The 25,455-nt window shown below is 48.7% G+C and overlaps 2 protein-coding genes across 2 annotated transcripts; one reads left to right on the plus strand and one right to left on the minus strand.

Moving 5' to 3' along the window:
- Positions 1–7,877: 7,877 nt before the first annotated feature.
- LOC141244075 (histone H2B 1.1-like) lies at positions 7,878–8,289 on the minus strand. The gene has a single exon (XM_073668973.1). The coding sequence runs from the start codon at positions 8,256–8,258 to the stop codon at positions 7,878–7,880; it is 381 nt and encodes a 126-aa protein (XP_073525074.1). The 5' UTR covers positions 8,259–8,289.
- A 284-nt stretch (positions 8,290–8,573) lies between these two features.
- On the plus strand, positions 8,574–8,978 carry LOC141244076 (histone H2A.J-like). Its single transcript, XM_073668974.1, has one exon. It carries the CDS (start codon positions 8,574–8,576, stop codon positions 8,976–8,978), a length of 405 nt encoding a protein of 134 aa, XP_073525075.1.
- The last annotated feature ends 16,477 nt before the right edge of the window (positions 8,979–25,455 follow it).

The raw sequence follows: 25,455 nt of genomic DNA on the forward strand, positions 1-25,455 counted from the left end.
AAGTGGAAAGGGCTTGGCTATGTGGTTTGAAGGAGAGTTCCGAGTCCAGGGTTACCCCAAGGCAGCGAGCTTGAGGGACTGGGGAGGGTGGGCAGCCATTGACGTTGATAGATAGGTCAGTTGGGAGAGTTGAATGAGATGGCGGAAAGATGATGAATTCTGTTTTGTCCATGTTAAGTTTTAGAAATCTGGCAGAGAAGAAGGATGAAATAGCGGACAGACATTGTGGGATTTTGGTTAATAAGGAGGTGATATCGGGTCCAGAGAGGTAGATCTGTGTGTCATCAGCATAGAGGTGATAATGAAAGCCATGAGACTATGAGCTGTCCCAGGCCTAAGGTGTAGATGGAGAAGAGCAGGGGTCCTAGAACTGAACCTTGGGGGACACCGACAGATAGGGGGTGAGATGAGGAGGTGGTGTGTGAGTGGGAGACACAATGTCCGTTCTGTTAGGTATGAGGAGATCCAGGATAGGGCCAAGTCTGTGATGCCAACAGATGAGAGAGTCTGTAGTAAGAGGGAATGGTCCACTGTGTCAAAGGCAGATGACAGGTCTAGGAGGAGGAGGACAGAGTAGTGCCGCTTAGATTTGGCGGCTAGTAGGTCGTTTGTGACTTTAGTCAGTGCAGTTTCAGTAGAATGGTGCGGTCGGAAACCAGATTGTAGGCGGTCAAAGAGGGAGCAGGAGGAGAGGTGGGAGGACAGCTCAGAATGGACATGTTGTTCCAGTAGTTTTGAGGCATAGGGGAGAAGTGATATGGGGCGATAGCTAGACACAGAGGATGGGTCAAGGGAGGGCTTTTTGAGGATGGGTGTGATTGAGGCATGTTTGAAGCATGAGGGGAAAACACCAGTTGTTGATGACAGGTTGAAGAGGTGGGCTAGAGCTGGGATGAAGATAGTGGTAAGGTTTGGGATGAGGTGGGACGGGATTGGGTCAAGTTTACAGGTGGTGAGGTGTGTTTTGGAGAGTAAAGAGGAAAGTTGATCTTCAGAAATGGTGGAGAAGGTGGTTTTGGAGGAAGAGGGTTGAGTAGGTGTGGGGAGGGGCTGTGGGAGCTTTAGGCAAAAGCTTTGTCTGATGGTGTCAATCTTCTGCTTGAAGAATGAGGCAAAGTCTTCGACTGAGATGAGAGGAGAGGAAAGGAAGGAGACACTAGGGGACGGAGGAGAGAATTTAAGGTGTTGAATAGTTGTTTAGGGTTGTGAGACAGGGAGGATATGAGAGATGCAAAGTATGTTTGTTTTGCTGCAGTGAGTGTGGACTTGAAGGTAGTGAGGGACAGTTTGAATGCGATGAAGTGCTCATGGGAGTGGGATCTTTTCCATCTACGTTCAGCAACCCTGGAGGCCCGTCGCAGTTCTTTAGTTAGGCTGGTGTGCCAGGGTTGTCTGTTGATTGTGCGAGCTTTGGTATGCGTGAGGGGGGCGACCGAATCGAGAGCTGCAGCTGTTGTGGTGTTGTATAAAGTGGCAGCAGCATCTGCATCATGTAAGGAACTAATGTCTGTAAGAGGGAGGAGGGATTCAGAGAGTGAGTGTAGGTCAAGGTGTTAGAGATTTCTGCGAGGGTATGCAAGTTTGTGGAGTGGGGATTGTTGCCCCGGGGAGGAGAGAGAAGAGAACGTGAGTAGGTTGTGGTCAGAAAGAGGGAGAGGTGAGTTAGAGAGGTTAGATAGGGAACAGAGGCGGGTGAAGATGAGGTCCAGTGTGTGGCTATCTTTGTGGGTGGGTGTGGAAGACCACTGAGTAAGACCAAAGGAGGAAGTGAGGGATAGAAGCTTAGAGGCAGCTGAGAGGGAAGTGTCAATGGGGATGTTAAAGTCGCCCATGAGGATAGTGGGGATGTCAACGGAGAGGAAATGAAGCAGCCAAGTGAAGTGTTCAAAGAAAGTGGTGGTTGATCCTGGGGGGCGGTAGATGACAGCCAGTTGGAGGTTGGATGGGGAGTAGACGCGCACGCAGTGCACTTCAAAAGACGGGAGAGTAATTGCGGGCGGCAGTGGGATCTGGGTGAAGGGGCAGTTTTCTGAGAGGAGGAAACCTATTCCTCCACCGTGCTTGCTGGTGGGGCGGGGGGTATGGGAGAGGTGTAATCCGCCATACGAAAGTGCAGCAGGAGAGGCTGTGTCGGAGGGGGTGAGCCAGGTTTCAGTGATGCCGAGGAAGGAAAGCTTGTTAGTGATGAAGAGATCGTGAATGTAGGAAAGTTTATTGCAGACAGAGCGAGCGTTCCATAGAGCTCCTGTTAGTGGAACTGGGGAAGCGGGGGCTGGGCGGATGGGTATAAGGGTTATGAGAGTTTGGGATAGATCGGGGGTAGGAGGTGGAAGTGAATGTAAGGATGTGGTGAGGAGGGCCAGGATTTGGAGAGATGTCGCCAGCAGTAAGGAGGAGTAGAGAAAGTGTTATTAGGTGGGAGCAGGAGAGGGCATGAGGTGGCTGTCTGTGTTTGAAGACAAAGGATTGTATGTTGTGGAATAGCTCTAAGGAGGAGGTGAGATGGGTGGGGAGAATGGAGGGAGAGATGAAGAGTTCCTTTCCAGGTGTAGGGATTAGGGGTGGTTGAAAGAAGTGAAGCATTAAGGGGGTGAGAGTGAGAACAAAGACAAACATTGTTTACTGTGACTTAGTATCCAGTTACCTTCAGTTCACTTCAGATTCAATTCAGAATTAATTCAAATTTCAGACACTTCAGCTAATGGACATTTAAGCTGAGGGACACAGACTGAAGTCTGACACAAACTCCTGGCTCTCAATATATTTGTAACAGAATGCATTCAGCTGTGAACCAGATGGGAGTGGTCTGTGCTCATCTTGATCAGCTGATTAAGGCTGAACCAGATGTAGGATACTCACAGGTTCAGTAAGCAGGGTCATAAATGAAAGTGGGGGGTGGGTAGTGTAACTTGGGTCACGTACCATTAGTATATAGTAGGAGCAGAGAGATATAGGGAAGGCTGGATGGAAATCAGGATGGCAAAGTTGGGTCACGTACCTGTAAGAGGAATGGATAAACAGAGATGCTGATTAGAGTGCGGTGGTGGCCAGTAAGGTACAGTCTGCATGCATCATATTATTCAGAATTAATTCAATTGGTTCTGACAGGGGTATAAGGGATTAGAGGAAGGAGATGAATTGCAGTGAGATGCAGAATATTGGGAATAGTCTGAGAAAAGTTATTTAGCAATAGGTGGTAGGTTACCCCCTCACCGATTGCGGATCAGTGGGACTGATGATTGTCTATGATCTGGTGCTGTGACTGGCATTCACTGGTTCGATATCATCTACTTCATCCTCACCCGCCATGTCTTGTAGTGTGAGGTGCTGAGTAATAAAGCTGCTGTCCGGTCCATGATCTGTGAATGGCACCGTGCACTAGAGGAGACAGAGTGTAATGTGGGCAGATGCCCTCCTGATGGCAGCACTGAGCTCTGCAGTGTGACCCTGTTACTGCACCGTCCTCACCTCCCATGTGGCTGCAGAGTGTGGTGCATGGACACCACAACTCACACTTGATGTATATGGGGTGAGATATCCAAATATATATATGCACACCCCATATAGTTGCTGTATGCCACCATGTAGTGCTATGTACCCCCATATAGTGCTGTATAGACTCCAATAAGAGTTTAAAATCCCTATATTGTGCTGTATGCCCCCTCCGTACAGTGATACTTAACCACATATTGTGCTGCATACTCCCCATCCATAGTGAATATATGCTGCCATACAGGGCTGTATACTGTCATACTGCTGAAATCCTCCTTGTTATCCTGTCTATGCCCAAATAATGCCATATAGCCTCCATGTAATGCTTTGTAAGCCCATATAGCGCTATATGACTTTTTATAGTACAATATACATCCATATAGCGCTATACAAGGCCATATACCGCTCTGCACCACGTGTAACACCTCCATATAACGCTCTGCACCACGTGTAACACCTCCATATAACGCTCTGCACCAAGTGTAACACCTCCATATAGCGCTCTGCACCATGTGTAACACCTCCATATAACGCTCTGCACCACGTGTAACACCTCCATATAACGCTCTGCACCACGTGTAACACCTCCATATAACGCTCTGCACCGCGTGTAACACCTCCATATAGCGCTCTGCACGTGTAACACCTCCATATAGCGCTCTGCACCGCGTGTAACACCTCCATATAACGCTCTGCACCGCGTGTAACGCCTCCATATAGCGCTCTGCACGTGTAACACCTCCATATAACGCTCTGCACCGCGTGTAACACCTCCATATAACGCTCTGCACCGCGTGTAACGCCTCCATATAGCGCTCTGCACCACGTGTAACGCCTCCATATAACGCTCTGCACCACGTGTAACGCCTCCATATAACGCTCTGCACCGCGTGTAACGCCTCCATATAACGCTCTGCACCGCGTGTAACACCTCCATATAACGCTCTGCACCGCGTGTAACGCCTCCATATAACGCTCTGCACCGCGTGTAACGCCTCCATATAACGCTCTGCACCGCGTGTAACGCCTCCATATAACGCTCTGCACCGCGTGTAACGCCTCCATATAACGCTCTGCACCGCGTGTAACACCTCCATATAACGCTCTGCACCACGTGTAACACCTCCATATAACGCTCTGCACCACGTGTAACACCTCCATATAACGCTCTGCACCGCGTGTAACGCCTCCATATAACGCTCTGCACCACGTGTAACGCCTCCATATAACGCTCTGCACCGCGTGTAACGCCTCCATATAACGCTCTGCACCGCGTGTAACGCCTCCATATAACGCTCTGCACCGCGTGTAACGCCTCCATATAACGCTCTGCACCGCGTGTAACGCCTCCATATAACGCTCTGCACCGCGTGTAACACCTCCATATAACGCTCTGCACCGCGTGTAACACCTCCATATAACGCTCTGCACCACGTGTAACACCTCCATATAACGCTCTGCACCACGTGTAACACCTCCATATAACGCTCTGCACCGCGTGTAACGCCTCCATATAACGCTCTGCACCACGTGTAACGCCTCCATATAACGCTCTGCACCACGTGTAACACCTCCATATAGCGCTCTGCACCACGTGTAACGCCTCCATATAACGCTCTGCACCGCGTGTAACGCCTCCATATAGCGCTCTGCACCGCGTGTAACGCCTCCATATAACGCTCTGCACCACGTGTAACACCTCCATATAACGCTCTGCACCGCGTGTAACACCTCCATATACCGCTCTGCACCACGTGTAACACCTCCATATAACGCTCTGCACCGCGTGTAACGCCTCCATATAACGCTCTGCACCACGTGTAACACCTCCATATAACGCTCTGCACCGCGTGTAACACCTCCATATAACGCTCTGCACCACGTGTAACACCTCCATATAGCGCTCTGCACCACGTGTAACACCTCCATATAGCGCTCTGCACCGCGTGTAACACCTCCATATAGCGCTCTGCACCGCGTGTAACACCTCCATATAGCGCTGTATACGGCCACATGATATTACCCTCCATATAGCGCTGTATACGGCCACATGATGTTATTACCCTCCATATAGCGCTGTATACGGCCACATGATGTTATTACCCTCCATATAGCGCTGTATACGGCCACATGATGTTATTACCCTCCATATAGCGCTCTGCACCACGTGTTACACTGAGGAGAACAAAGAGCGGGAGGAACTATCAGCCGTTGTGCGGGGATTTCATATTCAGCGCTCAGCCAATCAGCGCTCAGTAGGACTATGGCTCCGCCCACAGGCAGCACAGGATCAGCTCCTCCCCGCAGACACTTGGTGTTAACCCTTTAGTGGCCGATGTTCCCAGTCCCCGCAGAGCAGACTGCAGCCATCCGGGCACAGGGCGGTCAGCAGCCCCTCCCCCAGCAGCAGGAGCTGCGGCTTCTCCTCAGATGTGGGCGGAGCACAGAACTGTTGGGGAGGTTGAATTTCCCGCCCTTTTTCCTGTCATTTTCCCGCTTTTATCGCGAGGATGTTACATCCGGTCACAGAGCTGACTCCTCCCCGGTGACTGCTGCTCGGGTCACTGACAGGTCCATAGCGCTGTATACCCCCATATAGCGCTGTATACCCCCATATAGCGCTGTATACCCCCATATAGCGCTGTATACCACCCATATAGTGCTGTATACCCTCCATATAGAGCTGTATACCCTCCATATAGAGCTGTATACCCTCCATATACTGCTGTATACCCCTATATAGTGCTTTGTTCCTATATATAATGCAGCATACAATCCATTCAGTGTTTAGATCCTCATCGTGCTGCTCATATGATCTTTATACCCTCATCCATATAGTGCTATATAACCCCCATATAGAGCTCTTTACCCCTGGACTGCACTCTCCATATACTGCTGGTATACTCCCTATATGATTCTGTGTACACCAATCTGAACATTGAGAAACTGCTGAAAATGCAGCTGAGCACTGAAAGAGTTAACAGCCCATCCTCCCCCATTACCAGGAGAACACTGGAAGCAGAGGGCACTAGGACCCAGTGCTCAGAGAATGGGTTCATTAAGTGAGAGGTGACCAGCAGGAGTCCTTCATAACATGCTAATGTTAATCTAGGTGACACCTTTAATACTTTTAAGACGTGGAGCCCCAAACTGGATCCCATATTATAAAGGCTACCCCTCTATAAATATCTAGAGGCCACAAATACATTGGGATCAAATGATCTCTTTATACATCCTCAAATCTTATTTGCTTTTGTTGCTGCTGCCTGATATTGATTGCTCAACTTGTAACCAGAACTCCCAAGTCCTTCTTTTCTGTAGACTGGAACTTTACTCTCCTTCACAAGGTCATTAATGAAGAGATTAAAGATAATTATTCCAAACCTCTTTTTGGCCCCTACTGCTCCCAGTCCAGATCCTTGTGGTCCCCACCTAACAGATTATTAGATGAATCACCTGATGTAGAGGTAAAAGCTTTGCATCAGGCAGAATTCACACTTTGTAAAGAGGAGCAGCAGAAAAAGGTGGTGATCCAGTGATCTGCCTTATCTGACCTCTTTATTGTGGGGTCAGGGTGTTTCAGGAGAAGGGATGAGTTCCTGAAGCACTTTTTATTTATGGTGCAGGGATTTGTGGGGACTGTAAATGATCAATAGGGTGGTCTCCAATATAGGGCTGCGAGATCTGAATATCTGGTATATATGGGGGTATACGGAGCACTATATGGGGAGTATACAGCACATGATGAATTACAGCAGTATATGGAGAATCTATAGCACTATATAAAGGGTATACAACATTATATGGATGGTATATAGCATTATAAGGGGTATACAGCTGGATATGTAGGGTATACTTCACTATCAGAACCATTTGTGACCAACATCCTCATGATAGAAAGTGGAAAAAGGACAGTAAAAAGGGCGGGAAATTCAAAATCCCCAACAGTTCTGTGCTTCGCCCACATCTGCTCCCAGTACAGATCCGAGGTCCCCACTTCTGGCAATATCATACTTAGAAAATCTACCATTTAAAACAGGTTTCCTGTCCCTTAACCAGTTCTTCACCCATCTGCATACTGGACCTAGTCCCGGCTTCTGGCTGTTGTGTGGTTCAGCGTCAGACGCCTTTGCAAAGTCCAGATATATCACATCGGACGCATGACTAACAACCATAATAGCACTTACCTTCTCAGAAGTCTAACATGTAGGTTAGGCATAACTTCTCTTTCATGGATCCATCCTGGTGGTCAACTATATTTTTTGCAATACGTTCCTGCACGGAATTTCTTGCAGAACACAGACAAGCAGCCACAGCTCTGATGTAGACGGGGTGGGTGGCTCTTAGAAGAGCCTTTGGGTTGGTGGAGCAGAGCTTGGAGCAGATCACTTGGCGCTGGTGTACTTGGTGACGGCCTTGGTGCCCTCAGACACGGCGTGCTTGGCCAGCTCTCCGGGCAGCAGCAGGCGCACAGCGGTCTGGATCTCCCGGGAGGTGATGGTGGAGCGCTTGTTGTAGTGAGCCAGGCGGGAGGCTTCCCCTGCAATGCGCTCAAAGATGTCATTGACAAAGGAGTTCATGATGCCCATGGCCTTGGAGGAGATGCCGGTGTCAGGGTGGACCTGCTTCAGCACCTTGTACACATAGATGGCATAGCTCTCCTTCCTGCTCTTCCTCCGCTTCTTGCCGTCCTTCTTCTGAGTCTTGGTCACAGCTTTCTTGGAGCCCTTCTTGGCTGCTGGTGCAGACTTGGCAGGTTCAGGCATGATGATAGCAGAATATTCTCTTCACTGGAGAGAGAATAATGATCCAGCTCCTCCCAGAGCGGCCGTATTTATAGACCGGCCATGCAAATGAGCAATGCTGTCAGATCACTGTACTATTGGGTGAGAACATCATGTGATCAATGGACATTCAATTATCTCCGCCCACTGCAACTCTTTGGCGTTTCTACAAGTATTGTTTCCATTGGTGACTTCAGATCCAGCCAATGGTAGGAGAGGAGGATTATTAAAGGTGCAGGAGGCAGCACATCTATGACACAAGAGACTTCTCTTATCTGCTGATAACTGAGCGCAGTGATGTCTGGACGCGGCAAACAAGGAGGGAAGGTCCGTGCTAAAGCCAAGACCCGCTCATCCCGGGCAGGACTGCAGTTCCCGGTCGGTCGTGTGCACAGGCTTCTCCGCAAGGGTAACTATGCTGAGAGGGTGGGCGCCGGCGCTCCGGTCTATCTGGCTGCTGTGCTGGAGTATCTGACCGCTGAGATCCTGGAATTGGCCGGCAATGCCGCCCGGGACAACAAGAAGACCCGCATCATCCCCCGCCACCTGCAGCTGGCCGTGCGCAATGACGAGGAGCTGAACAGACTGCTGGGTGGGGTGACCATCGCCCAGGGGGGCGTCCTGCCCAACATCCAGGCCGTGCTGCTTCCCAAGAAGACCGAGAGCAGCATGTCGCCAAACAAAGCGAGCAAGAGCAAGTGAGCGCTGCAGCCGATCCTGTATCATCCACACAACCCAAAGGCTCTTCTAAGAGCCACCCACACCGTCACCACAAGAGCTGGCGCTGCTGATCTCAGGAATTATCTGTACGTACAGATCTATTCTATAGCAGAGATTATTTATATAGCACCGTTAATTCCATAGTGTTGTACTGTACATGAGGAGGGGTTACTTACAGAATGTAAACTAACAATGATAGACTGGTACAGAGGGAAGAGGACCCTGCCTTTGTAGGCTTATATTCTACAGGATGATGGGGAAGGAGACTGTAGGTTGAAGGGGGGGGGGGAGGGTTGCAGTGGCAGCGGGGTCATTGCAGGTTGTAAAATTTCTTGTAGAGATGGGTTTTCATGTTACGTTTGAAGGATCCGAATGTGGATAATCGGACATGTTGGAGCAAAGAATTCCAGGGGATGGAGGATAATCGGGAGAAGTCTTGGCGGCAATTGGGTGAGGAACAAATAAGTGTGGAGGAGAGGAGACTGAAGATATCGGTAGATTAGTTCGGAGATGTACGGAGGAGAAAGGTTATGGATGGCTTTGTTTTAGATCGGTATTAGCAGTTTAAATCGGTGAATTGGGAGCCAATGAAGGGATTTGTAAAGGGGGGATGAGCGAGATGAACTAGTGAGGCAGCAGAGTTAAGGACGGACTGGAGAGGTGCGAGAGTGTTCGCAGGTAGGACACAGAGGAAGATGTTGCATTAGTCAAGGTGGGAGATGAGGGCATGCACAAGCATTTTAGTAGACTGAGGGTTGAGGAAAGGACGGATTCTGGAAATATTTTTGAGCTGGAGGTGGTAAGTTTGTATGTGGGGTTTGAAGGACTGAGCAGAGTCAAGGGTACTCCAAGGCAGCGAATTTCCGGCACAGGGGAATATATGATGTCATTTATTGTGATAGGGTAGAGTGGATACGTGAGATGGAGGAAAGATTGAGCACAGATTTGTCCACATTGAGCTTGAAGAAGCGAGAGGAGAAAAAGGAGGATATGGCTGATACTCCGGGATTCTGGACAGCAGAGAGGTACAGGCGCATCTCGTAAAATTTGAATATCATCAAAAAGTTAATTTATTTCAGTTCTTCAATACAAAAAGTGAAACTCATATAGATTCATTACAAACAGAGTGATCTGTTTCAAGTGTTTATTTCTGTTAATGTTGATGATTATGGCTTACAGCCAATGAAAACCGGAATTAGTCTTACCGGTAATGATGTTTCCAGGAGCCCACATCACAGCACCGTAGGAGGAGTAATCCCATATCCTGTGTAGGGACAGGAAGCACAAGAGGTTAAAAGCCCTCCCACCCCCAACCTCCTCAGTGATTTTCCAAGAACCACATTGGCTGGGTACAACAAAATTTTATTTTTATTTTTTGAATTGCTTAGACATCTATATATATAATCGTCTTATCCCGTCTGTCTGTCTGTCCAGGAAATCCCGCGTCGCTCATTGGTCCGGCAGCGGCCAATCAGCGCCGCGGGATTTCTGAAAAAAGATGGCGGCCGTTAGCGGCTCATCTGTGGGACGGAGCTCAGCGGCGATGCAGCCGGGAGATGACCGGCGCGAGGCGCTCATCTCCCGACCGCCGGCGACGCTGACCTCCATGCGGCTAGGGTGTGAAGGGAGGACCGGGGAGCGGCGCAGCGGGTCGGGATACTTCTGCTGCGAGCGCCCGCTCATGTCCCGGGTTCTCGCAGCGGAAGTAGCCGCACAGGCAGCGCCGCTGACATCCATGCGGCTAGGGTGTCAAGGGAGGACCGAGGAGCGGCGCTGCGGGTCGAGATACTTCTGCTGCGAGCAGTCGCTAATCTCCCGGCTTCTCGCAGCAGAAGTAGCCGCACAGGCAGCGCCGCTCCCCGGTCCTCACCAATACAATTCGCTGATTGGTCGCGATCTCTCGCTGCGACCAATCACTGATCTTGGCCCAAAAGTTAAACACCGCTGTGCTGATTGGTCGCGGCCACTGCCCATGACCAATCACCGATTTGGGCGCCACACTTAAATAGCGTCCGCGACCAATCAGCACAGCAGTGTTTAAATGTGGCGCCGATCTTGCAGAGACATTTAAACACCGCTGTGCTGATTGGTCGCCGACGCTGCCCGCGACCAATCACAGATTTGGGCGCCACATTTAAATAGCGCCCGCGACCAATCACCGATCTTGCAGACACATTTAAACACCGCTGTGCTGATTGGTCGCGGACGCTATTTAAATGTGGCGCACAAATCGGTGATTGGTCGCGGTCTTCGGCCGCGACCAATCACTGATCTTGCCGCAAAAGTTAAACACCGCTGTGCTGATCGGTCGCGGGCAGCCACATTTATATAGCGGCCGCGAACAATCACCGATCTTGCAGAAACATTTAAACACCGCTGTGCTGATTGGTCGCGGACACTATTTAAATGTGGTGCCCAAAACGGTGATTGGTCGCGGGCAGCGTCTGCGACCAACCAGCACAGCGGTGTTTAAATGTTGCGCCAAGATCACGATTGGTCGCGTCCGCTATTTAAATGTGGTGCTCAAATCGGTGATTGGTCGCGGGCAGGGTCCGCGACCAATCAGCACAGCGGTGTTTAAATGTGGCGCCAAGATCGGTGATTGGTCGCGGACGATATTTAAAATGTGGCGCCCAAATCGGTGATTGGTCGTGGGCAGCGCCCGTGATCAATCAGCGATTTTGAACACAAATGTCCGGACCTTAGTAACACCATGTGGCTACTGTCGGGAGATCAGCGGCTAGGGTGTCAAGGGAGGACCGGGGAGCGGCGCTGCGGGTCGGGATACTTCTGCTGCGAGCAGTTGCTCATGTCCCAGCAGCGGCGTTCCCCGGTCCTCACCAATACGATTCCGCTCCCCGGTCCTCATCAATACGATTCGCTGATTGGTCGCGGTCTCCGGCCGCGACCAATCACTGATCTTGCCGAAAAAGTTAAACACCGCTGTGCTGATTGGTCGCGGACGCTATTTAAATGTGGCGCCCAAATAGGTGATTGGTCGCGGGCAGCGTCCGCGACCAATCAGCACAGCAGTGTTTAAATGTGATTCCGGCCGCAACCAATCAGTGATCTTGGCGCAAAAGTTAAACACCGCTGTGCTGACCGCCCGCGACCAATCAGAGATTTGGGCGCCACATTTAAATTGCGGCCGCGACCAATCACCGATCTTAGCGCAACACTTAAACACTGCTGTGCTGATTGGTCGCGGACGCTGCCCGCGACCAATCAGCGATCTTGCCGACACATTTAAACACTGCTGATTGGTCGCAGGTGGCAGCCGCGACCATTCAGCGTCATTGGCGCCAAATTTAAACAACGCTCTGCTGATTGGTCGCGGCCGCCAGCTGACCACGACCAATCAGCGAGATTGGCGCAACATTTAAACAACGCTCTGTTGATTGGTCGCGGCCGCCAGCCGCGACCAGTCTGCGAGATTGGCGCCAAAGTTATACAACGGTCTGCTGATTGGTCGCGGACGCCAGCCGCGAACAATCAGCGAGATTGGCGCCAAATGTAAACAGCGCTCTGCTGATTGGTCACAGACGCCAGCCGACCGCGACCAATCTGCGACATTGGCGCCAAATTTAAACAACGCTCTGCTGATTGCTCGCGGCCGCCAGCCTACCGCGACCAATCAGCGAGATTGGTGCAAAATTTAAACAACACTCTGTTGATTGGTCGCGACCAATCAGCGAGATTGGTGCAAAATTTAAACAACGCTCTGTTGATTGGTCGCGGCCGCCATCCGCGACCAATCAGCGAGATTGTCGCCAAATTTAAACACCGCTTTGCTGATTGGTCGCGTTCGCGACTAATCAAAGATTTTGGCGCCAAATTTAAACACAGCTTTGCTGATTGGTCGCGGTCGCGACTAATCGAAGATTTTGGCGCCAAATTCAAACACGCTCTCCAGTCCTCACTAACACGGTTCAGTGATTGGTTGCCGCCGCCGCCCGCGACCAATCACCGATATTGCTGCCAAATTTAAACACCGCTTTGCTGATTGGTCGCGGTTGCCGGCCGCGACCAATCAGCGCTTTTGGCGCCAAGTTTAAACACCGCTCTGCTAATTGCGCCCGGTCGGCCGTATACATATTCTAGAATACCCGATGCGTTAGAATCGGGACACCATCTAGTATGTTAGAATCACATACAGTAGCAATATAGGGAGGGAAATAAGGGTGCTGTCATGTGGACCCCTGGAAACATCATTACCGGTAACACTAATTCCGGTTTTCCAGTACGTCCCCATGACAGCACCGTAGGAGTATACCCAAGAACTCATAGCTTAGGGTGGGATAACAGCATGAAGTACCTTCGTACCAAACGCAGATCACTGCTGTGAGAGAACATCTAGCTTGTAGTGTTTGCAGAATGTAGTCTGTCCTGACCATGTGGCTGCGGTACATATCTGTTCAATGGTAGCTCCTACTCTAGTTGCCCATGAGGTGGAGATTGCTCTGGTGGAATGGGCTTTTATAGTTTCAGGGGGAGGCTGTCCTTCTGAAAGATATGATAGATTAATCATGGATGTAACCCATCTAGCTAAGGATGGGTTTGAAGCCTTCCTGCCTCTATTTTTTCCCCCAAACTGTATAAAAAGATTAGAGTCTAATCTCCAGTTCCGAGTGGCTTCCAAATAGGCCAACACTGCTCTGCAGACATCGAGATGGTGGAACTCTTCCTCCCTCTGATTCTTAGGGTTTTCGCAGAATGATGGAAGAACCACTTCTTGGTTTAAGGTCATTGATGACACCACCTTCGGGTAGAAACTTGAAGTTGACGCGCCCCCCTGGGCCGTGGGTGCACGTGTGTGGGTTACCCGGAGCCGGGTCTCTGGGGGTTGTAGTCTCCGTGGCGGTGACCCGGTTCGTGGCTCAGGGTGGTCAAACCAGTGGCAGTTTTTCTTAGGGTTTTTATGATTTAATGTCCGACTACGCCACCCGTGGATTGCGGCTATTATGAACCACCGCTGCAAGGCAGTCCACTGGGGCTGATGGTGTGTGCAGCTGAGATAGTATAACTCCCCACGGGAAGAGTGTAGCCCCAGGGCAGTGTAGTAGGATGCTGGGGGTGATGGTGCAGGCGCAGCATAAATCACACAGAGTCAGTGATGCAGTCCAGGGTCTTTTACTCACCGTTGTTATCCGAGTCACTTCTGCCGGCAATGACTGCACAAGCCGTGCTGCGTCCACCAGGTGAGGAGCTTGGTCAACCCCCAGGCAATTCAGGAGTATGGCACAGGACTCCCTTCTATCCTTTCTCTGGCCTCTCGTGCCCCACCAGTGACCACACTTCTGTCCAGCTACCTCAGGCCTTCTCTTGGTGAAACCTATCGCCGGTTTCCCTGACCCTATGTGGTGCCTTCCTAGTGGGTGTAGCAGGGGGTCGCACCAATAGATGATCACGACCTCCGGTCTTTGGCTGAGGGATAATTTACCTCCACCAACTTGGGAATCCGGTACCCTTCTGCGGCCTGACCCTTCACCCGATATCTCGTGGGTTCTTAGGGTCCCTTCTGCCTTCTTGTTTCTGGAGCCTTTCTACTCCTCTTTCTCTCCACCTTTCTTCCTTCCTTCTCCTTCTCCTCTTCTCCGGCCTTCACCCTAGGCCTGCCTCGTGGAGCTGAGCTCAGGCTGAGCCTCGGCTCCCTGTCAGCTCTCTCCTCCTTCTGCTCTGACTGACTGAACGAACTGACCTGAACTCCCTCCTAAGATGGCCCTCACCTTTTATCTGCTTTACTGTGTCTGATCTCAGGTGACCTGCACCCAATGAGCTCCTTCCTATGCTCCAGAAACCATCCCCTTTGCTCCTACATCACTGGGTTCTCTCCCCCCCTCCCCACTCCAGCCAGGGACATAGTCAGTTGTGCCTGCATATATATAAATGGGAGCACCGTCGAGCTGTCCCCCGGAAATGAGCAGTGTGTGTATGTATGTGTGCAGCTAACTGAGCCCTGGTCCACACTCCATCCTTACCTGGGAGTGGAATATCACACCTCTGGTTGAGGTGCAATACCCCTGTAGCAACCGAACCCTCGGGGCGCTACGGATCCAGCTTCAAAATGATGCAATCATCCCGAATTTGCATACAAGGCTCGACAATAGACAGAGCCTGGATTTCACCCAACCGTTTAGCCGTGGTGATTGCCACCAAGAAGACTGTTTTCAGAGTCAAGTTCTTTATTCCCAATTCATTAACTGGGCCAAAGGCAGGCTTACAAAGGACTCTCAGGACAAGATTCAGATCCCATGGAGGGGAAGAAATTCTCTGGGTAGGCCTAAGTCTCTGGATTGCCTTGACAAACCTGATTATCCAGGGATGCGCGGACAATGATGTGTCGAAGAAAGCACCTAGTGCCGCAATCTGCACCTTCAAGGTACTTGGTCTAAGACCTGCGTCAAATCCTGCCTGCAAGAAGTCAAGGATCGCAGGGATGTCTGGCTGAGAGGTGTCTACCGCCCTGTGGAACTGACAAAAGGTCTGCCAGACTTTTTTATATATGGCCTGAGTTACAGGTTTTCTACTAGCCTGCATAGTCTGGATCATTCTGGCGGATAAGCCCTTATTCTTCAGGATCTCCCCTTCAGAAGCCAGGTTGAGAGCTGGAGTTGTTGAAGATTCCGATGCAACAGTGGACCTTGTGTCAGAAGATCGTCCTGAAATGGTAAAATGATTGGGTCTTCCAACGCTAGATGACGTAGAAGGGAGAACCAACTCCTCCTTGGCCAGAACGGGACAATTGCTATGACTGTCGCCCGATCTTCCTGAATTTTCCGCAGCATTCTCGGAATTAGAGGGGCAGGTGGGAAGGCATATGTTAGGCCTTCTCCCCAATATTGTGAGAGAGCATCCACTGCCAGAGGATGATCTCCTGGGTCGAGAGAGAAGAAAGATGTTGTCTTTGCATTCGTTCTGGATGCAAAAAGGTCTAGGTGCGGCTGACCCCATCTGCGAGTTAGTTGCTGGAACACCTCTTCGTTCAGTTCCCATTCTGAAGCCTTCATCTGACGCCTGCTGAGATAATCTGCCTCCTGATTGTCGGATCCCCGAAGGTGAACTGCTGAAATGGAGCTCACTATTTTCTCTATCCCTAAGAATATCCTTTTGGTCAGGGACTGGAGCAGTGCATGTCTTGGTCCGCCCTGATGTCTGATGAAGGAGACTGCCGTGATGTTGTCCGACAGGATTTTTACATGTCTGTCTCTTAAGACAGCCCGGCTTCTCTGTAGGGCTTCCCAGATCGACTGTAGTTCCCGAAAATTTGATGATCGGGTCTGAATTTCTGTGGACCATGTTCCTTGGAGATAAGAATCTCCCACTCAAGCTCCCCATCCTGAGAGACTTGCGTCCGTGGTCACTAAAAGACAAGGTTCCAGAATCCACTGCACTCCCGTCTGTAGATTCTTCTGGTCGAGCCACCAGTGTAGGGAGTCCTGGGCGTCTCTGGACAAAGACATCCTCCTGTCTAGGTAATTCTGATGTCCGTCTGTCACTTCCAGGATGCATTTCTGTAGAGACCTGGAATGGAACTGGCGCCATCTGACACAGGTGATGCATGATGTCATAATTCCCAAAATACTCATTGCCTTTCGAATTTAAGGTTTCTTCTCTGTTGAAAAGGAACGAATCCTTTGTGGAATTGAGAGTATTTTGTCTTCCGGGAGATAAGACATTCGCCTTCGGGAATCGAGCTGGACTCCCAGGAAGATGTGTGAAGTACTGGGGATAAGATTGGATTTTTCTTTTTTCACAATCAAACCCAGGTTGGTAAATGTCTGTAGGACAACTTCCAGATGTTGCGTCATACCTAGAGGAGATCCTGCCACCACCAGGAAGTCGTCCAAGTACGGAATGATGGTAATATCCCTGAGTCGGATATAGGCCACCACCTCTGCCATGATCTTGGTAAAGATTCTGGGAGCAGATGACAGGCCAAAGGGAAGACATCGGAACTGGTAGTGTAGAATCTGACTGCCTGATGGTAGTGCAAACCTCAGATATTGCTGACTTGAGGAAAGTATTGGCAGGTGGTAGTATGCATCTCTGAGGTCCAGGGTGCACATTACCGCATCTGCGTCTATTAGAGGAATGGCTGATCTTACTGATTCCATGCGGAATTTTTTGTAACAGACCCACCGGTTTAGGGGTTTCAAGTTGATTATTGTACGGAATTCCCCTGACGGTTTCTTTATTGAAAGCAGAGAGGAGTAATGGCCCTGATGTTGTTCGTGTTCCGGAACTGGCACAATAACCCTCTGATGTAGAAGCTTCTCTATGTCTGCCCGTAGACGGGAAAGAGAGGAAGGGAAACCCTTTGTCAGGCGGAATTTTTGCAGAGGATATTGAGAAAATTCTATCCTGTAACCCTGTGCTATAGTTGTTAGTATTCAGGGATTTTGAGTGACCCGATGCCAACTGTTTTTGAAAAACTTTAATCGCCCCCCCACTCTGACATAGTCATTGTCGTTTTGGACGGGAGCTAGTACTGGGCTGGTATTTCCTATCTTATTAAAACTCCAGCTTGTGGACCCCCCTTTTTTCTGAGTGTTATATTTACGGGAGGACCCCCCTTGTGGACCCCCCTTTTTTCTGAGTGTTATATTTACGGGAGGGGAAGGGTTTACGAAAGGGCTGCTCCTTCTTTTTCTCCTCGGGGAAGCCCTTCTCTCTATCGGACGCTTTTTCTAGAATGTCATCTAGTACAGGTCCGAATACTCTGAGCCCTGAAAATGGAATAGAGCACAGCTTGTTCTTAGAAGCTGTATCTCCAGACCATGTTTTTAACCAAACAGCTCTACGGGCCAAGTTAGAAAGCACATTATTTCTGGCCACAATTCTGACCGATTCCGCCGAAGCGTCGGCCAAAAAATTTGTTGCCATCTTTAACAGGGGCAATGATTGAAGGAGAGTTTCCCTCGGGGTGCCATCCCGTAGGTGACTCTCTAACTCTTCTAGCCAGATTCTCATGGATCTGGCAATAGATGTAGCAGCGATATTAGATTTAATGATTGCCACCGAAGATTCCAAGGCTTTTTTCAAAAGTCCGTCCGCCTTCCTATCCATAGGATCTTTAAGTCCTGACGAGTCCTCAAAGGGGATGGAGGTCTTCTTGACCACTTTAGCCACTGGGACGTCAATTTTAGGAACAGTGTCGCACACGTTGGTGTCCTCTGGGTCAAAAGATAGAAGCCTGAACTTCTTCTTTAATTATACTGCGCATTTCATTTAATAAAGCCCCGTGCTCCTCCTTTAGCATGGAGGCTCTACATTCAGCACATAGACGCTTTGCATATGAGTCGGGAAGTTTGATGTTACAATCCAGGCACCTCTTGGATTTTACTGTGGCCTTTTTCCCCATATCCTTCTTTCTTTCAGAAGGAGGTGGTAACTGCCCAGGGACATCCTATAAAATATATATATGGAGGGCCTGGTAAGCGTAAGTCCCATTAACCATATAAAAAAGGGTAATGGTACACTTACATGACTCTGGGACGATCCAGGGTGGGTATCAGGGTGTGACACATCAGCCATTGTACTGCCAGGGGTGCCAAAGCTGTAAGCCTGCCCATGCTGCTCCCCAGCCCCCCTTCTTATACCTTACCTGGTCGTCCAGTCATTTTCTCCTGCTCCCTGGTGTCTGGTCTTACCGCGGTTTGAATTTCCCGCGCGACCGCCACCGGAAGTCGTCATCTCCGGACTTCCGGTTTCGATGCCGGGAGAAGCCGGACCCTCCCAGAGCAGGACGCCGAGAGCCCCGGCGATGGGGAAGCGGCACCCGGAGGCTCCAGCACACCGAAGGGCTGAGGGACTCCCGGCAGGGAGTGTCGGCCCAGGACCTGCTTGACGGCGGGAAGGAGAGAGCCGCGGCCCCCCCGATCCCCCGGGGTCCAGAGGTAAAAACTTTTTCTTCAGTGCTCCAGCACCAGCGCTCCTCCTGCACTCCCTGTCCTGTGTAGGGACAGGAAAAACACTGAGGAGGTTGGGGGTGGGAGGGCTTTTAACCTCTTGTGCTTCCTGTCCCTACACAGGATATGGGATTACTCCTCCTACGGTGCTGTCATGGGGACATACTGGAAAACAGAAAAATCATTCTCAGTAAATTAGAATGCTTGAAAAATAATTTTAAGATCCGAAATGTTGGCCTACTGAAATGTATGTTCAGTAAATGCACTCAATATTTGGTCGGTGCTCCTTTTGCATCAATTACTGCATCAATGCGGCCATGTGGCATGGAGGCGATCAGCCTGTGGCCTGCTGAGTTGTTATGGAAGCCCAGGTTGCTTTGATAGCAGCCTTCAGCTCGTCTGCATTGTTGGGTCTGGTGTCTCTCATCTTTCTCTTGACAATACTCTATAGATTATCTATGGCGTTAAGGTCAGGCGAGTTTGCGGGCCAATCAAGCACAGTGATACTGTTTGTTTGATGATATTCTAATTTTGTGAGATGCACCTGTAGATCTGAGTTTCATCAGCATTCAGATGGTACTGAAAGCCATGGGACTTAAAGTTGTCCCAGGCCAAGGGTATAGATGCATGAGTAGGGGTCCTAGGACAGAGCCTTCAGGGACTCCCAACAGAGAGAGGGTGGGATGAGGAGGTAGTGTGGTAGATGCTAAATGTGTGGTTGGAAAGGTATGAGGAGATCCAGGATAGGGCAAGGTTTTTGATACCAAAGTAAGAGAGGATTTGTAGTAGGAGGCAGTGGTCAACTGTATTGAAGGCAAAGGACAGGTCAAGAAGGAGGAGTATAGAATTGTCTGTTGGCTTTGGCTGTAAATCGTTAGTAATTTTGGTCTGGACATTTTCAGTGGAATGGTGGGGACGGAAGCCAGATTGTAGGTTGTCGAATAGTGAGTTACATGAGAGATTAGAGGAAAGTTCAGCGTGAACATGCTGCTCAAGGAGATTGAAAGCGAATAGGAGCAACGATATGGGGTGATAGCCCCCCTCCGTTATAGAGTTCATCAGGAGGCTCATGGAGCAAACAGTGTCAGAGTCTTGATATCTGCGATATGCTGTGAAAAGGGAGAAGAGAGGGAAAGGATGTGAATAAAAATTAACTTATTAATTATTAAATAAAATATTCATTTCTTAATAACAATTGTACCTACATCCAGTTAAGGATGTATATTGGATCACAGTTAATGAATTAGTAAATATTATTGGTGACCATGATCCACTAAAGTCCAGATAGAAACCAGATAATGGGGATGTAATCTTTTGTAAATTCCTAACCACTGTCCCTATTTTAATTAACGGTTGGGTTTATATATTAATGTGGTAGTTGCCAAATTGTAATTGAGTAACTTAGATGATGTCTAGGATTGAGTTATACTGTGTCACAGGGTGCACTTATACCCAATGTACACATGAGCCAAAAAATGTTAGACTTATAGCCCATAATATTAATAGATGATGAAAGATGGGGCAGCCAGTCCATCAAACCTGGATATAATTAATCACCATGTTTTGTACATGAAGGGGCAATGTATTGCAATGCTTAGCAGAATGTCAAGCAATTGATACTTTGATCCGATATTGTTCACTTTCATGTAAGTATACATCTAAATCACAATGTATCTAGCAGCTCTGTGTGTGCTGCCGCCGGTACCCTTCCACATTGCCCGCACATGTGTTTGTGCGGACAACAGGAGAGATCGTATATGAGGGCTTCAGTTGCGCTCACAGTCTCTCTGGTATGCGAGAGACCCAACACGCGGCATACACCGGTGTAGGTCTTGGGCTCAAATCAACCAATGCACTGCACTCTGCACCTAGCAATGAAATGGCAGTCTAACTATGGCTATCTGGTTTACAGTCAGGGCAACGTCCCTGATGCGCATTTCGCCGGGCCTTTATACTCCCCTGTCTGCCGTAATCCCGATCACTCGGCAGCTCGCTATACACTGATAGGAGTGTGATCATTCCTGCCAGTGTATAGTGCTGAGCTGATGGGACTTAGGTCACTGGAGTTCCATCAGCCTTGAGCTCCGGTGACCTCACTTACGGCACCGGTGCTGCGTGAGAATTTTCATACGCAACACTGATGTAGTAAGTGAGGTCACTGGAGTTTTCAGCTGATCATCAACTGATTGAGCACCAGTGACCTTAGTCCTGGCAGCTCAGCACTATACACTGGCAGGAGTGATTACACTCCTGTTAGTGTTGTAGAGGACAGCACTCTATGCAGTCACACCAGTGATTGCTGGTGTGACTGCTGTAGAAATGACCCAAATCGTCGTGTGACACTGGATTATGTCATCACGGCGGACAGATGGGGGATATGGTTGTTTTTTATTTGTTTTTTTTTACAGGTGACAATGGCTTTAGCTGAATGGGCGCTAGGTGAGTATAAACAGTATTTATTTGTTTTAATAAATTTTAAATAAAATTCCACATTGTTTTAATCACAGACTTTATTCTGTCCGTGTCTTTATTTCAAAAACTTTAATATGGGGTTAGTAATGGGGGCGTCTAAGATGCCCTCCATTACTTACCTGGGCTTCACGTCAGCTGCCAATACAAGACTGACATGAGCCCCAACCTTATTACCCCACTTGCCACTGCACCAGGGCAAGTGGAAAGAGCAGAGGCTAAGCGCCAGATTTGGCGCATCTTATGGATGTGCCATTTCTGGGGTGGCTGAGAGCCGATATGATTTGACCATTCTCGGTGTGTGACGTTGTCAGACTTAGTGATGTTAGAACATACTGCGCAAATGAAGGAAGAGAATGTGCTCTGTCTACGGGAGCAAAGGAAGCGTTGAATGGACCATTTCTGGATACAGTTAGGTCCATATATATTTGGACAGAGACAACATTTTTCTAATTTTGGTTCTAGACATTACCACAATGAATTTTAAACAAAACAATTCAGATGCAGTTGAAGTTCAGACTTTCAGCTTTCATTTGAGGGTATCCACATTAAAATTGGATGAAGAGTTTAGGAGTTTCAGCTCCATAACATGTGCCACCCTGTTTTTAAAGGGACCAAAAGTATTGGACAATTGAATCCAAGGCTATTTCATGAACAGGCGTGGGCAATCCCTTCGTTATGTCATTCTCAATTAAGCAGATGAAAGGCCTGGAGTTGATTTGAGGTGTGGTGCTTGCATTTGGAAGGTTTTGCTGTGAAGTAAACATGCGGTCAAAGGAGCTCTCCATGCAGGTGAAACAAGCCATCCTTAAGCTGCAAAAACAGAAAAACCCATCCGAGAAATTGCTACAATATTAAGAGTGGCAAAATCTACTGTTTGGTACATCCTGAGAAAGAAAGAAAGCACTGGTGAACTCATCAATGTAAAAAAACCTGGGCGCCCACGGAAGACAACAGTGGTGGATGATCGCAGAATAATCTCCATGGTGAAGAGAAACCCCTTCACAACAGCCAACCAAGTGAACAACACTCTCCAGGAGGTAGGCGTATCAATATCCAAATCTACCATAAAGAGAAGACTGCATGAAAGTAAATACAGAGGGTTCACTGCACGGTGCAAGCCACTCATAAGCATCAAGAATAAAAAGCCTCGACTGGACTTTGCTAAAAAACATCTAAAAAAGCCAGCACAATTCTGGAAGAACATTCTTTGGACAGATGAAACCAAGATCAACCTCTACCAGAATGATGGAAAGAGAAAAGTATGGCGAAGGCGTGGTACAGCTCATGATCCAAAGCATACCACATCATCTGTAAAACACTGCGGAGGCAGTGTGATGGCTTGGGCATGCATGGCTGCCAGTGGCACTGGGTCACTAGTGTTTATTGATGATGTGACACAGGACAGAAGCAGCCAAATGAATTCTGATGTATTCAGAGCCATACTGTCTGCTCAGATCCAGCCAAATGCAGCCAAACTGATTGGTCGTCGTTTCATACTACAGATGGACAATGACCCAAAACATAAAGCCAAAGCAACCCAGGAGTTTATTAAAGCAAAGAAGTGGAATATTCTTGAATGGCCAAGTCAGTCACCTGATCTCAACCCAATTCAGCATGCATTTCACTTGTTAAAGACTAAACTTCAGACAGAAAGGCCCACAAACAAACAGCAACTGAAAACCACCGCAGTGAAGGCCTGGCAGAGCATCAAAAAGGAGGAAACACAGCGTCTGGTGATGTCCATGAGTTCAAGACTTCAGGCAGTCATTGCCAACAAAGGGTTTTCAACCAAGTACTAGAAATGAACATTTTATTTACAATTATTTAATCTGTCCGATTACTTTCGGTCCCTTTAAAAACAGGGTGGCACATGTTAAGGAGCTGAAACTCCTAAACCCTTCATCCAATTTTAATGTGGATACCCTCAAATGAAAGCTGAAAGTCTGAACTTCAACTGCATCTGAATTGTTTTGTTTAAAATTCATTGTGGTAATGTCTAGAACCAAAATTAGAAAAATGTTGTCTCTGTTCAAATATATATGGACCTAACTGTACTTCCTATGTCGGCTTTCACTAATCTGTCACAGATGTTGCAGGGTCTTTTCATTCACATGAGGGCTGGTGATTTGAATGCCTCAATATTGGGGTAGGCTTTTGTTAGGAGTGGCCAATGTTTCCTGATAATGATGTGAATTTTGAGCATCAGGGGATGGTATACGTGCATGAATGGTACTCTTCCCCTTTGAACTTTTGGGGAGAGGGAGAGTCTGAAGCGAGAGCCCTGTTCATTTCCTTGTTGAGAAGTGTGGTGGGATAGTTCCAGTTCCTAAATTTAAGCAACATTTTGTTCAGTCTGGTGGGTAGAGCATTTTTGACGATGCGGGAGTCCCTCTGGAATGGTGAGCGAGGGAGGCTGTTTTTAGTGTATGTGGGATGGCAACTGGAGTAATGTAGTCGTCTGGTGCAGTCAGTTGGTTTTGAATAAAGGTCTGTAGAAAGGATCTCTGTGGTGTCCTTGGCTACTATCCTGCCAGAAATGAGTGCTGTAATTGAAAGTGAATTGAAGTTCTGGTCTGATGCAGTTGAAAACAATAGATACCATCAATGTATCGGTGCCGGCATGTGGAACGCCGTTTGAAGAGTTCATTGGTGTATACATGGAGGTCTTCGAAGAGGTTAATGTAAGCATTGGCATATGCCGGAGCTACATTCCAGCCCATTGCAGTTCCAAATGTTTGTACGTAGTATGTATGTATTGGGGACAGTGATGATAATGTCTGTAAGGCACTGTGGAATTAATGGCGTTCTGTAAGGGAGTAAAATAAATGGAATATATTGGGGTGTAACCACCCATATAGGGCAGTATATATGGCCACATGATGCTTTCTGCTTCCAAACGTGCTGTACACGTTCAAACAGCCTGATATCCAGTCACATAGTGAGGAATGTACCAGATCTGCTCCCAGTCTGATAGGAGCCGCCGCCATCACACCACGTGTAATACCTCCATATAGCGCTGTATACGGCCACATGATGTTATTACCCTCCATATAGCGCTGTATACGGCCAAATGATGTTATTACCCTCCATATAGCGCTGTATACGGCCACATGATGTTATTACCCTCCATATAGCGCTGTATACGGCCACACGATGTTATCACCCTCCATATAGCGCTGTATACGGCCACATGATGTTATTACCCTCCATATAGCGCTGTATACGGCCACATGATGTTATTACCCTCCATATAACGCTGTATACGGCCACATGAAGTTATTACCCTCCATATAGCGCTGTATACGGCCACATGATGTTATTACCCTCCATATAGCGCTGTATACGGCCACATGATGTTATTACTCTCCATATAGCGCTGTATACGGCCACATGTTATTACCCTCCATATAGCGCTGTATACGGCCACATGATGTTATTACCCTCCATATAGCGCTGTATACGGACACATGATGTTATTACCCTCCATATAGCGCTGTATACGGACACATGATGTTATTACCCTCCATATAGCGCTGTATACGGCCACATGAAGTTATTACCCTCCATATAGCGCTGTATACGGCCACATGATGTTATTACCCTCCATATAGCGCTGTATACGGCCACATGATGTTATTACCCTCCATATAGCGCTGTATATGGCCACATGAAGTTATTACCCTCCATATCCTGCTGTATACCCTTATATAGTGTTATATACCGTCCGTTTCACCCCACAATACTGATGTTTAACCTCCATATAGAGCCATCTACTCCCATATACACTGAATATACTACTGTGTTGACGCGCCCCTGGGCCTGCTGCTTCGCGCGGCATCGCGCGCACGGGGGAGCTTACCCGGATCCGGATCAGATGGGGGTAGTAGTCTCGTGGCGGTGACCCGGTCCGTGCCCAGGGAGTCAAACTGAGTGGCTGAGTAGTAGCAGTAGATGTTGGACGACTACGCCACCCGTTGAATGCAGCTTTAGGGCCGCTGCTGCAGGACAGTCCGCTGAGGTCGGTGTTATGGTTGTGCAGCGTAGATGGTATAACCCCCAACGGGAGGGGTACGGCCTCA

Source organism: Phyllobates terribilis, unplaced genomic scaffold, assembly GCF_046119375.1.
Source record: "Phyllobates terribilis strain yellow unplaced genomic scaffold, ASM4611937v1 Scaffold_1318__1_contigs__length_324921, whole genome shotgun sequence".
In the NCBI taxonomy this organism is placed as follows: domain Eukaryota; kingdom Metazoa; phylum Chordata; class Amphibia; order Anura; family Dendrobatidae; genus Phyllobates; species Phyllobates terribilis.

Excerpts from the sequence above, each read along its gene's own strand:
- LOC141244075 (XM_073668973.1), bottom strand. The coding sequence starts at position 8,258 with ATGCCTGAACCTGCCAAGTCTGCACCAGCAGCCAAGAAGGGCTCCAAG.
- LOC141244076 (XM_073668974.1), top strand. The coding sequence starts at position 8,574 with ATGTCTGGACGCGGCAAACAAGGAGGGAAGGTCCGTGCTAAAGCCAAG.